The sequence below is a fragment of the Megascapheus bottae genome, chromosome 26, assembly GCF_031878675.1.
Source record: "Megascapheus bottae isolate mThoBot1 chromosome 26, mThoBot2.hap1, whole genome shotgun sequence".
NCBI lineage: Eukaryota > Metazoa > Chordata > Mammalia > Rodentia > Geomyidae > Megascapheus > Megascapheus bottae.
In genome coordinates this window covers 472,132-483,896 of record NC_143534.1, presented here as the reverse complement: position 1 = coordinate 483,896, position 11,765 = coordinate 472,132, and the positions used below count along the sequence as shown (strand labels likewise).

The following is an 11,765-nucleotide window of genomic DNA, read 5'->3' as shown; positions in this document are numbered from 1 at the left end:
GGAGCCAAGGCCATGCACTAGTGGGGCTCTACAGGGACTTGTGTGCCCACCCCCTTGCACTTTAGTAACACTGAAAACTGCACAAAGATTTGGCTTCCAGGTCAGAGCCCCAGAGGTTGAAGATGCCAGCTCATTCCAGGGCTGCATGCTTGTCAGGCTGGGCCACTCCACGGGAGGGGGGGGGGCAGTAGGAAAAGCAGCGGACAGCTTCAGAGTGTGGTAAGAGCATGGAGACCACAAAGCTGGTCCAGAAGCTCGAGGCGCCTGGGGTCTCACCACCCCGAAATGTCCATGAGACCAGGGGGCAGCAGGATCTATAAAGTATCTTCTCTTTATTTAAGTTAAACAATTCAAGGATGGTTTCCATCTATAAAATGGACAAAGTACAAGCTCTGTACAGCAGTTCTTTTTAAAAATCAACTGGAAAAAAAATTACCAAACTATATTTTAAATTTGCAAAACATACGCACAGACACCATTGCTTCGGTTTGATGGAGACACAAGGACCCCACAGAAGACGGCCTTTGTCCGCCTGCCCGAAGGGCGCGGGCAGTCTGCAGTTTTAAAAACAGGAGAGGGGGGTGGGATGGCCTGGGTGACACGAAACAACGCAAGCACAGTCACTTTGGCACTCTGTGTCACGTAAACATGGCCCCCTGGCCGCCTACCACTCAGGGCTGGCATACCAGGGGCCAGACAGTCACCCGGGTGGAACCAAGGTGGTAATGGCAGGACCTGTGACACTGGCTGGACGGCCTGCCCTGCTTCCCATCCATGTCTTCTGCTGACAGGAGAAGTGTGCCGGTGAGCAGTGGAGACCAGAGCTCAGCAGACACAGACAGGCCTTGCCTGCCAGCGGCCCCCTCGGGCGCCCTCACAGGCTGGACGAGCACAGCCAGAGAGCCCCGCAGCCACCCCGTCTCATGCTCTAGCTCTTCAGCTTGCCTCTGCTGAGGACCTGGGCCAGGTGGGGACGCCTGTGGGACTCCTGAGCCAGGGAAGGTGTCACAGCACCCCTTCCTGCCACGGCAGGCTCCCCGATCTACAACTCAGGGCCTGGGACACATGTGGCCATGCCTGTGGTGCCTCTTCCTGTTACTAGGCCCAGTTGCCTCTGCTTGGGTGTCCACAGGGGCCCAGGCTGCAGCTCCTGGCCCAGCCTCAGCACGTGCCTGACAGGCTTGACCTGTCCTGAACTGCACGCGCCAGGTCAACAGCACACAGGGTCCACCGGCAGGCGGAGGGGCCCGGCACCCCGCCCAGCTCCCACGCCCGACCGTGCAGGTCAGACCGCCGCACCTGGGGCAGTGTGGCTGGCACAGTTGCCGGGCAGTCGCTGGTGGGAGGCGCTGGCTCTCAGTAGGAGCTGTGGGTTGGCTTTCTTTTAAAGAAAAGAAACTGAATAATAAATTTAAAACAACCCAAAGCAAAACTTGCCCAAATAAATAACCTCTCCAGGTTTACAGATTCCAACAAACACAAGGCTGACTTTCCCGCACAGCCCCAGTTCTCACAGGAAGGGCAGCAGATACACCATGGCAGTGGTCTGCGGCCTCGGGGAACGAGGAGAGCTTGTGCTCAAGAGAGCTGGACCTGCGCTCCGCACGCCATCAGCCTGTACCGTGGGATTCTCCAGAGGGAGGCCCACGGGAACCCCAGGGAACAAACCGTACACTCTCTCTCTGTACCTGATGTCCGCCTTGGGAAAGTTCATGTCTGAACACGGCAAGCACATCGGGGGTGGGAGGGTGGGGGCGGGGCACGAGGACAGCTGGGAGGGCCACGGGGCTAGAGGCTCAGGGAGGGACCAGACACCTGCCAACGGCATGGGTCGGTTTGTGGAAACCACGTGACATGATTTTCTGTTTTAAGACGGATGGGTCTGGTTCTGTAGCCCAGGTTGCTTGTGAATTCAGAAGCCTCCTGCCTCAGTTTCCCCAGCGCTGGACCACAGGCGTCACTCCTAGTTCGCACATGATTTTGATGGGATAAACACAGAGGTTTCAAGAGTTCTGGCTGTGAGGTGGTGTCTCTCCTGACCCCTGCTTCCCCTTCTCTGCACTGCAGGGCCGGCAGGAAACTGAAGGCCAGGCTGGGGGGTGAGGGTGGGGCAGAGATGCGGCCCGGGGGCTGCTGCACCGAGCTGGCCTCTTGTCCACCACCACCACCACGGTCAGCACAGCCCCCGCTCCGCTCCAGCTCTTCCACTTTCAGACCAGGATGGAACACTGAGGTATGTAGTTTCGCAGAAAGTTTAAGAACCATAACCAGTGGGTCATCAGGCCGGGCGGAGGCGCGGGAAGACGGCAGCACTGCTGGGATCCTACGGCTGCAGGTTCAGAGAGAACTTCCACTGCTGGGAGAGGGCGGGCCCGCACGCCTCCACCCGCAGGCCCCCGCTCTTGGCGGCTCGGCTGTCCAGACACAGGTTACTGCCCACGTGCCGAAGCTTGGAGTTGCCCTCAATTTGTTCCCACTTCTGCAAAACACAAGAGTGAGGCCTGAGGAGAGTGCAGGCAGGAGACCGGCAGCAAGGCCTGGAGACAGAGCTCAGGCCGGAGACCCGAGAGGAGGTCCTGAGAGGTTGTGCAGGCCAGCCGGGCCCACAGCAAGGCCCAGTGGTCTGAAGAGCTGAGTCCCTGATTCCTGAGGGCATCAGGCGGCACAGACCCAGCAAGCACGGCACAGGGCTGAGCAGGGGGATAGGAGTCCCTGTGGGGAACTCAGAACCTCTCTCAGCCCAGTCCAGGGGCCCAGGTACCAACTCCTTGGTTCTCATGAGCCCCTGCAGGGTCCCGGGGAGGTCTATGAGACAGCTCCCCCAGGGAGAGGCCACAGGATGCTCTGGCCATGGGGTGCTGCCGGGCCCAGCCTCTGCTCCCACAGGGGAGTGAGCAGCTAGCACCCCAGCATCAGGCCAATGGAAGAAGGGAGAGGCTGGTGGTCCTGTATCTTCGCTGCCTTCTCTGCTGGCACGGGAGGTGTGGGTCAAGACTGGCCCAACCACCCCAGAGCCTGCGGCTGCCCAGCCAGGCCAAGGGATGTCCTCAGCTACCCCAGGGTACACGGTGCAACAGCCCTGCTGAGCCGGGCACCAGAACCAAGCCACAACCACCAGCGGGCCAGCGGCCAGCCAGCAGCCTGGGACACACAGCCCACCAGCCTGCAGGAAATCTGGGACCCATTAAAAATCTCTTATTTTTCTTTAAGTGCTGCATCTTTTTTTCACCCCAAAGCTCTCCGTTCATTAACAGGGACTGTAGCGCTAATTAATTTTTTTATACCATATGCACTAAAGCTTCTTTCCGCATTTTGCAAATCCCCCTGACACCATGAAATTACATTTTCTTATCTCTCTGACTGTAAATGCAAACAACACACATTTCAGGTGGACATGCCTGAAATCCTAAAAGTCAAAACCTGGCTGGTGAGACAGCACAGCTGTCCACCTGGACAGAAGAGACTCAGGGAGGGGCCTAGCCCTGTTCTGTCCCACCCTGCTGCTTATGCACCAGGAGTGATGACCAATGGGTGAGACAGGAGAGGTCTCCCTCTACCCTGTCCTGGCCTCTGGCCTCACCAGCCCCTTCCTCACGTGAGTCTGTCACAATGGTAGCCTCCCTCCGTTTTATCACACAGAGGGGGTGTGTCCTGGAGCAGTGACCCCTCCCCCCCGCCCCGCCAGCACAGGCTGGGGCTCTGCAGAACGGGAAGGCAGGCACAGCCAGTGAAAGGGGGCTTTGCAAGTGTTTCTGACCACTGGGCCCTGACCTCGGCCCCACCTCCCAGTGGAGCTGGTGTGGTTCTCGGCTCCCCTTCTGTAAAATCTGTTTTAAACTAGAAGCGTCTAGCTTTACCCCAGCAGATTCCCTGTCCAAAGAGAGGCTGCAGGAAGACGGGAGGCGTCATTGCACAATAGGCACGTTGCAGGCCCAGGCGCCTGATGCCCGCGACCTCCCTGGGGCTACAGAACAGGGTGCTGCCGAGTTTCCATTGGGATCTATCAGAGGAAACCGGCTTGTGACGCACCCGGTCTACTCTGCCCGGCTGGAGAATGAGGACAGCCCTGAAAGCGGGGGGTGGGGGGACACACGCTTCAACAGGATGCGAGCAGACACCCAGGGGCCCCGGGCAGGCCCCGCTCTGGGCATGAGGAGGTCCCAGGGTCCACAACTGCCCCAGCCCCATGGCACCAGATTCCAGGCCCACAGCGCACCTGTCTGCTGTCATTTTCTCGGCAGCCCTGCAATCTGATGAGGGATCCAGGCACCCGGTCCACCACTGTCAGACACAGGTCCAGATGCTTCACTGACTTCTCCTTTGTCAACGCCCACTCCTGGAACACAGGGCACAGTCAGAGGTCAAGGTCACTTGGGGAACACAGAGCACAGTCAGAGGTCAAGGCCACTGGGGAACACAGAGCACAGTCAGAGGTCAAGGTCACTCGGGGAACAGAGGTCTCTCATGGGGCAGGAAATGAAGGCCCCAGAGGAAAGGGGAGGTGCTGGGAAGTGCACCAGGAATTGTGGGCCATTTCTGCCAGGGAGCTCTTCCAGCCTCAGGCTCATTATAACCCAAGGTGCAGCTTCACCCAGGACTGGACACTGGGCTGCTGGCCGGCGCACAAGGGCCGGGGTGTGAGAACTGGTATGGTGAGGCCGGCTGCTGAAGTCTTCCTGTGCAGATGGTGCCCTCCCCGGCTCCGGTTTGGAAACAGCTCTGTGATGTGGAGCAAATGTGTGAGGGCTCGCTGCAGATGGCAGTGAGAGGTACAGGGCTGCCGAGTGCCACCGTGAACGCATGGTCTAGAGGCTGCTGTACTGACAGCCTGGCCTCCCCCCACCTCCATCTGAAGAGGAGGGGGTGGAGAAGACAGAAATTACCCAGGGGGCTGAGGGGACAGGAATGGCAGGAGGCAGAAGCAAGGCAGGAGTGGAGGGGCAAGAGGCAGAGGAGTTTGAGGTCAAGGTTCTAAGGTTCCCTGGCCCCCACGCCCTGTCCACTCTCCGGCAGCCGGCTGTCAACAAGGAAAGTCTTCACACCACTGACCTGAACCTGGGGAGGGCAGGCAGGCAGGGATGCCCAGGTCATAGCAGCTGGTCAGAGCAGGAGACAGCCTGGAGGTGGCCCTGTGCCATCTACACGCACAGGCTGGGCTGTGAGCTGCCTGGGGAGGCTCCCAGGCGGAAGTTCAAGCACAGGGCTCTTGGAATTAAGCGGGCCAGGACAGCACTGTCTCCAGGGACGGCTCACATGACAGGCTTGAGTGCACCTTTTCGGGCTGCAGGGAGCCACCGGGACAGTGGGCCTGGGTCCCGCCAGGGTGGACAGCCATGGGGACAGCAGCCTGGGCCCCACCAGGGTTTGGACAGACTTCTCAGAGGTGTCAGATTTTGGGATGTCTGCAGTCCGAGGGTGAAGGTCACAGGTGAATAGCTTTGACCTTGGTGCCTCCACATCTTTTGTTATTTGAAGGCAGATGATAGCCTGAACTCCAGAGAATCCAATGTGGGCATGCAAACACAGGAGCTGCTGTGACCACACTACTTCCCTGCAATGCTCCAATTTGTAAAGTACGGCTCATAAATATTTAAAAAGTGCTTCTGTGAGCTGTTAATTTTCTTTTCTACAACTTGCCGAGGCGCTGCCCGCACTAGCAATGCCCTGTGCCTGCCCTCCTGCATTCCTCACCAGCACTGCCTCAGCGACCCCATTCTCAGTACAAAGCCACAGTCACAATGAGCCAACGGGAAGCAGAGGGCGCCGTCTCCACCCCCAGGTCCCTCACGCACCTGGAGTGGGGGCCACCAGGCTCATGTGGTCCTTCCAGTTCAAATCCAGGGGTATCAAACAAAATTAATGCTCGCTGGTAACACTTCTCATAGCGACATGTGGCCCATGGCTGCCCTGGGGATCAGCTAGGCCTAGAACAGTTCCACAAGTCCACTGAACAGTACTGAGACGGGGCGCAGGCTAAGGACCCCCCCCCGGGGTGAGGCATCCTCGGGTGAGTGGGAGCCTTATTACCTGAAGCACACGGGACCAGTGTCTGAGCACAAGTGTGGCCAGGGCTGGGAATCGTGTGGGAGGACGCTGATGGTGGCTGGGCTGGCCAGCTCTGTCCGCTCACCCTCCCGGCCTCCCTGGCCATGTGGTATAAGCTTTCTTCACACCCACCTGGTTTCCCCCAGCATTGTGACACTCATAAATTCCAACAACTCCATCTGCGAAGTGTCCCAAAGTGTCCAGGCAGTTGGTTCCCTGCTGCAAGGCCCCAAAGGCGATATCCTGATGGTCTGGAACCCTGAAAACCAACAGAGCCCTGCTCAGCTGTGGCAGGAGCCCCACCTGACCTCTGGCTTCTCCCAGGCAGCAGGAGCCTCCTGTCTTGAACTTCTGGATTAGCTATAGGATTCTAAGTGGAACCATGTACTGGTGGCTCACACCTGTAATCCCAGCTCCTCAGGAAGCCAAGATCAGAAGGCTTGTGGTTCAAAGCCAATCTGGGCAGGAAAGTCCACAAGACTCTCATCTCCAATGAACCACTAAAAAGCTGTAAGTTGTGTTGAGGCTCAAGTGGTAGAACACTAGTCTTGGGCAAAAACAAACAAACAAACAAAAAGCAAAGCTCAGGGACAGCACCCAGGCCCTGCGTTCAAGCCCCAGGGCCGGCCTCGTGGGAGACAGTCCCAGTCTGTTTGGCGAGCTTGCCAGGAAGGAAAGGTATCAGCTGTCAGACGTCACTTAGAAATCTACTCAGCAGGGTCTGGTCCACTGGCCTTGAACTTTCTGAGACTGCAGTCCAGTGAAGGAGTCTGCGTGGCTGTCAGTGGCCCAAAAGACACAGGTGAGACACAAGAGCCTGTGTGTGAGGGGCCAGGCGTCAGCTCACCCTGGTTGTGGGGCTGACCAGGGAGGGATCACTCTCCACAACTATTTTCCTGTGTGGAACCCAGCCAGTGGGTCTGTCCCAAGGATTCCAGGAGGAGCTCTTCTAAGGCCCTGGGCCGCGGTCTGGCTCACGGGTTGGGAGGGTAACTATCTGACGTGTGGAAGCAGGAAGCAGACCTCCCTGGATGAGCTGCTGAATGCTGAGATGTGCACAGGCCTAGGGACATTTCGTGTCTCCCAGGGGAGCCTGCTCCTCGTCTGGGCCCCTCCCCATGCCACCGCTCCTGGTGGAGCCTCCAGGGGAGTGGGGGGGGACCCTGCTGACCACCATCACTGCAGAGAGGGAGGAGGAGGAAGAATGCCGGCCCCGCTTGCCGACGCCCCTTCCCTGTCCTGGAGATGTGTCCTGCTGCAACAGGCTCGAGGGTGGACCCAGAGCACAAGCACTGAGGTGCTGTAAGCATTTTATTCCGTAACTTCAAGTACTGTGCAAAGGGGCAGCAATGCACCTGTCCGTGTGTGAGTACAAGGCGTCCTGAGCAGCAGCACCCCCGAGGACCACGCTCAGGGCGTCCCAGTGTCGAAATCGGACACGCCTGCTGCCAGGGGCCTCTGCCATGGTCGAGGCTGGCCTGTGCGAGGAGGCCAGTCCCTTCTGAGTTGCCATGGGACCGGGTCACCTGAGGCCGCAGGGGCCAGCAGCACCCTGCAAGCGGAGGCAAGGCGGAAGCAGCAGGGCGGCTTCCTCGGTCTCTGGACGCCGGTCACCTCCACAGGTGCACTCAGAGAAGCTGGGGCTGCTGGCCTGGGTACAGAGCCCTGGGCCCCTCCCAGGCCTCTGCGGCATCAGGAAGTCTGGGGGGCCAAGCAGGGCACAGTTGCAAAGTGCACGAAGCTCATTCCCAGGGGCAGGGGCACGTGTGGGGTGGGGACGCACTCTCCCTGGAGCCGCGTGGAGTCCTGCCTGTGGCGCGAGCTCCCTGTGGTCTTGCCTGCCATCTTTCTCTTGAGGCCTCACAAAGTAAAACCCGGACTGGGGACTCACCTCAGCTCTGGGTAGACATTTTCCAGATACCACTTGAACGGCTTGCAACTCAGCTTCTTCCTCAGCTCCAGTCTGCTCTGAATACTGGACTCAGGGAAACAAGACTCTTTTACACTCAGGAATGGATGGTACTCTCCACCAGATCCGAGCACCAGCCAGTGCCATGAGACAGGGCAAGAGGCACAGCGGGGACAGCAGGGACCACCGGACTCCCATGCCTGTGCCTGCTGCCTGCCACAGTGGGCCCCGGCTCGTCCAGTTTCTCTGTTCCATGAAATCTCTGGGTGCTACTTACTTTCCATAGGGCACGTTTCGGGCAGAAGGCACCGCTGCATAATAGAAGTTTTTATATTCATCCATCCAAACTTCTGCCGCCCGGCGGGTATTGCTAGAGACAAAACAGATCTTCCTGAGGCAAAAGCTCTTTCTTTACCCAGCACCATTCCCTGAGCCCGAGGGGAGCTGTGTGCGGGCTCCACTGCAGAGCTGTGCAGAGCTGTGCAGGGCTGGTGCTCACCAGGGACCACCGGGGCCACGTACAGCTTTGTCATTCAGAGCAGATTAGCAAAGAGCAGAACCCATGCTGGAATTCACTGGCACAGCAGGTGCCACGGGGGACAAGAGGGACGTTTGAGCCTGTGGCCAGGCGCTCCTGGCTTCAGCCTTCATAGCATCACCAGACGCGAGCAAGGTGGAGCGGGAGAGAGTTGAATTCCCCTCTTCTGGGGACCTGAGCTGAGGGATGGCTACATGTGGACCAGGAGTAATTCTGTAGCGGCCTCAGTGCCACACTCATGCTTGCATGAGTGCACAAACGGTAGGACTGCCTGCCCAAGTCTCTCAGTGACAGGAGCTGCGTGTGACTTGTGAGGACCCAGAGAAGCTCTTGGATGTGTGATGGGCAGAGGGCTGTGGCTGCTCCCAGATCCCGTTCCCCTCCCAGGGCACAGGCCCTCCAGAAGCACCTGGGGTGCTCACTCTGTTCTTCCAAAGAAATTATAGCCGAGAGGCCACTGTCACCCCTCCTTTTTTCAGAAAGGTGTCTTAAATGGTAAGCCTGTCTGAAAGTCATAATTACAGTAATTTCTGTGTGCAGCTTGTGAAAGGGTGAAAGACTGCAGTTCAGAGCCCAATTGGAATGCAGACGATGTAAACACACCCACACTCTGACCCAATGCCTTCTCTGGAAATTCACCTCCACGATCAGGAATGAAAATGTAGACAAACATCTGCTTATTTTAACACTGTTTATGATAGCCAAACAACCCCAGAGGCTGGGACTGTGGTACGCCACTGTCATCTCAGGCACTTAGGAGACAGATGAACAAGATTCTATCTCAAAGTAAGCTGGGCATGGTGTATCTGTAATCCTAAACATTTAAGAGGGCAAGGAGGAGGCCTGGGCAAAAACACGAGACTATCTGAAATGCAATGAGAAGGACAGGGGCCCTTGCCCACAGGGGACAGGCTGGGGCCCAGGCCCCGTCTCCACTACACGATGAGTGAGGTCAGCACCTTGAGACTGGACTTCCATCCCTCTGCATCGTGAGTCACGCCAACTGTGGCGCCCTACACGGCAGTACACAGCAAGTAGAAGCAGCTGTGGTCTAACTGTACTAGGAACAGTATAGAAGATTTTAAGAATAAGCTTTCTCTTTTAACATTTCCCCCATAGCCCCTGTAGCTCGGGTTATCCATATGTGGTTTGTGTGACTGTCATGGAATCCACCTCACCTTGTCCCCAGCTGTCACCTTCCACTCTATCCTGGGGCCACCACCTGGCCCCATCCCTTCCAGCACCATTTCTTCGATGTGGGGAGAGTGGAGGCCCCTGGGGCACCAGGGCGGCATGGGCTAGCCCTCCACCCCCCAGGGCACGTCTACCTTCCCCTGTTTACCGTGCAAAGACGGTGCCGCTGCCCCCGGGGAACGTGTAGGGGTGCTGCTTCCGGAACACATGCCCCACACGGCTGCAGGGGATGATCTCCAGGCTGCCGCCACACTGCCACACTCGGAAGGAGATTTCTGAGACAGGAAGGAGACCTGGTGATGATCTGCCCCGTGCAGACGTCCTCGCTGCCCGCCACACTCTCAGCTGCCAAGGAGACCCAGGAGCCCTGTGTTCTCTACATGGGCACGCGGGAAGCAGCTCAGATGGGCAGACTCCACAGTCCCAACAGGAGGTCTGTGTCTGGACTAGAAACCTTGAGGTGAAGGTCACCTCTGACCGCTGAGCAGAGGCCTCCATGACCGTGTGTACCCTCCTCACCACTGGTGGCCCTCAGGGCCCCTGTGGACGGGCTTCCCACCCCCACCCATGCTCACACCACCAGAGGGCGGCGTGGGCCTGTGTGAGTGCTGCAGTGATAGGGGACCCGTCACTGCCCAGGGGCTCTTCCATCATGGGAAAGGCATCTCCTCTAGGGAACCACTTCTTCACAGGAATACAGTGTGGTCTGCACCATCTGGGCAAATGGAGTTGCGGGTCTCAACTCATCCCGTGTCCTACAAAGCGTGTGTAGCTTTGTAGTACGTTCTATTTCAGGATCATTTAAATACACTTTTGCTGCACTTAAAGACTAGACTGGCTTTGGTGTAGGGGTCTATGGGCCTGAAGGAGCTGTTCGAATGTTTGAGGGAGGGGCTCAAGAGTGGGCCCACAAAAACTGTCCTTAACTCTGACCTCTCCTGAGCCCTTCCTGTGCACTGCCTGGAGGACGTGTGGCAGCCAGGGGTTGTACCCTGACCCGGCCCCTGGCCATGGCCTCACACTGCACATAGGCAGCATGGACATGAGCACTCTGGGATCTTGGAGCTCTGGGATCACTGGAGCCAAGAGGCAGGACCCCTGCGCTGTGCAGCAATCCATTTTTCCTCAGGAAAGCAGGGCCTCTCTTCCCAGTGGAAAGTGAGGACGAGGTCTGGGTTTCTCAAAGCCATCCCCATGGCTACCTCTCATAATGCACAGCGTCTGGAACCAGGGTCCAGAAGCCATGCTCTGGCGAGATCATGATTCACACCACAGATCTTCTAACTGCCTGCTGCTTAGCCTCTGCCAAGAGTCCTCCCAGAGCACCAGCCAGGAGAAAACAACACCAGCTCTCCTGGTAGGGAGCTGTTCCTACCAGGACCCCACCTTCCTCAGCCCACTTAGGCCTTTATGTAAGGAATGTAAGTGCCAAAATAACAGCAAGTCAGCTCATTACAGTGAGTTCTGTCTTCTCGGGACCTACAAAGACTGTACAGTGTACAATGTACAGTGTAACAGTGCTGGCTGCCACCTTGTCACCAGCCACTTCTCAGAACTACCCCACTCCTGTGACACAGCCTACAGGGCTCACAGGCAGAGTCCCACAGGTGAGCCGTGGCCACGGGAGCCTGGAGTCTGACATGGCTCAGGGACTCAGTCTAATACACCTAAGAAGAGATTGAGCTGAAAGCAGCTTTCATCATCAAGCCAGTTGGAGGCATCCTCAGAGATGTGATCTCTTTGCCACCTTCAACATCAAACATTACAGAGAACCAACCAGGCAAGACAACTCTGTTCTTTTAAGCTTACAGGTAACTATCAAAGTTTCTGTCACAAGAAAAACTACTCAAGTGACAGCAGCGTCATCTTCTCCCCCTCCCCGTGCCTTCTTTCCATCCCAGGGCACACTTACCCAAGGACAAAAGAAACTTCTTATTTGGTAACCAGGGCCAACTATCTCAGAACTGCAACCACTTGTAATCAAACAAAGTTATATACTAGACTTTTACCTTTTGTGCAGGAAATGAGACAGACACCTTCACAGTCCAGTCTATTCAGTTTTGTTGTCCTTAATTTGCA

At 57.2% G+C, this 11,765-nt stretch overlaps 1 protein-coding gene across 2 annotated transcripts in view; it reads right to left on the bottom strand.

Moving 5' to 3' along the window:
* Window positions 1-313: 313 nt before the first annotated feature.
* Window positions 314-11,765, bottom strand: part of Galnt2 (polypeptide N-acetylgalactosaminyltransferase 2) — an 80,967-nt gene continuing 69,515 nt past the window's right edge. The window contains exons 11-16 of one of the 2 annotated variants that reach the window (XM_090318714.1): window positions 9,835-9,961; window positions 8,232-8,324; window positions 7,937-8,020; window positions 6,178-6,304; window positions 4,217-4,336; window positions 314-2,479 (exon numbers count right to left, since the gene is read on the bottom strand). In XM_090318714.1, coding sequence (XP_090174840.1) covers window positions 2,324-2,479; window positions 4,217-4,336; window positions 6,178-6,304; window positions 7,937-8,020; window positions 8,232-8,324; window positions 9,835-9,961 — 707 coding nt within the window. In that variant the 3' untranslated portion in view covers window positions 314-2,323. Of the gene's footprint in view, window positions 2,480-4,216; window positions 4,337-6,177; window positions 6,305-7,280; window positions 7,747-7,936; window positions 8,021-8,231; window positions 8,325-9,834; window positions 9,962-11,765 lie in introns of those variants that run through there. The other variant, XM_090318715.1, reaches the window with a different exon arrangement.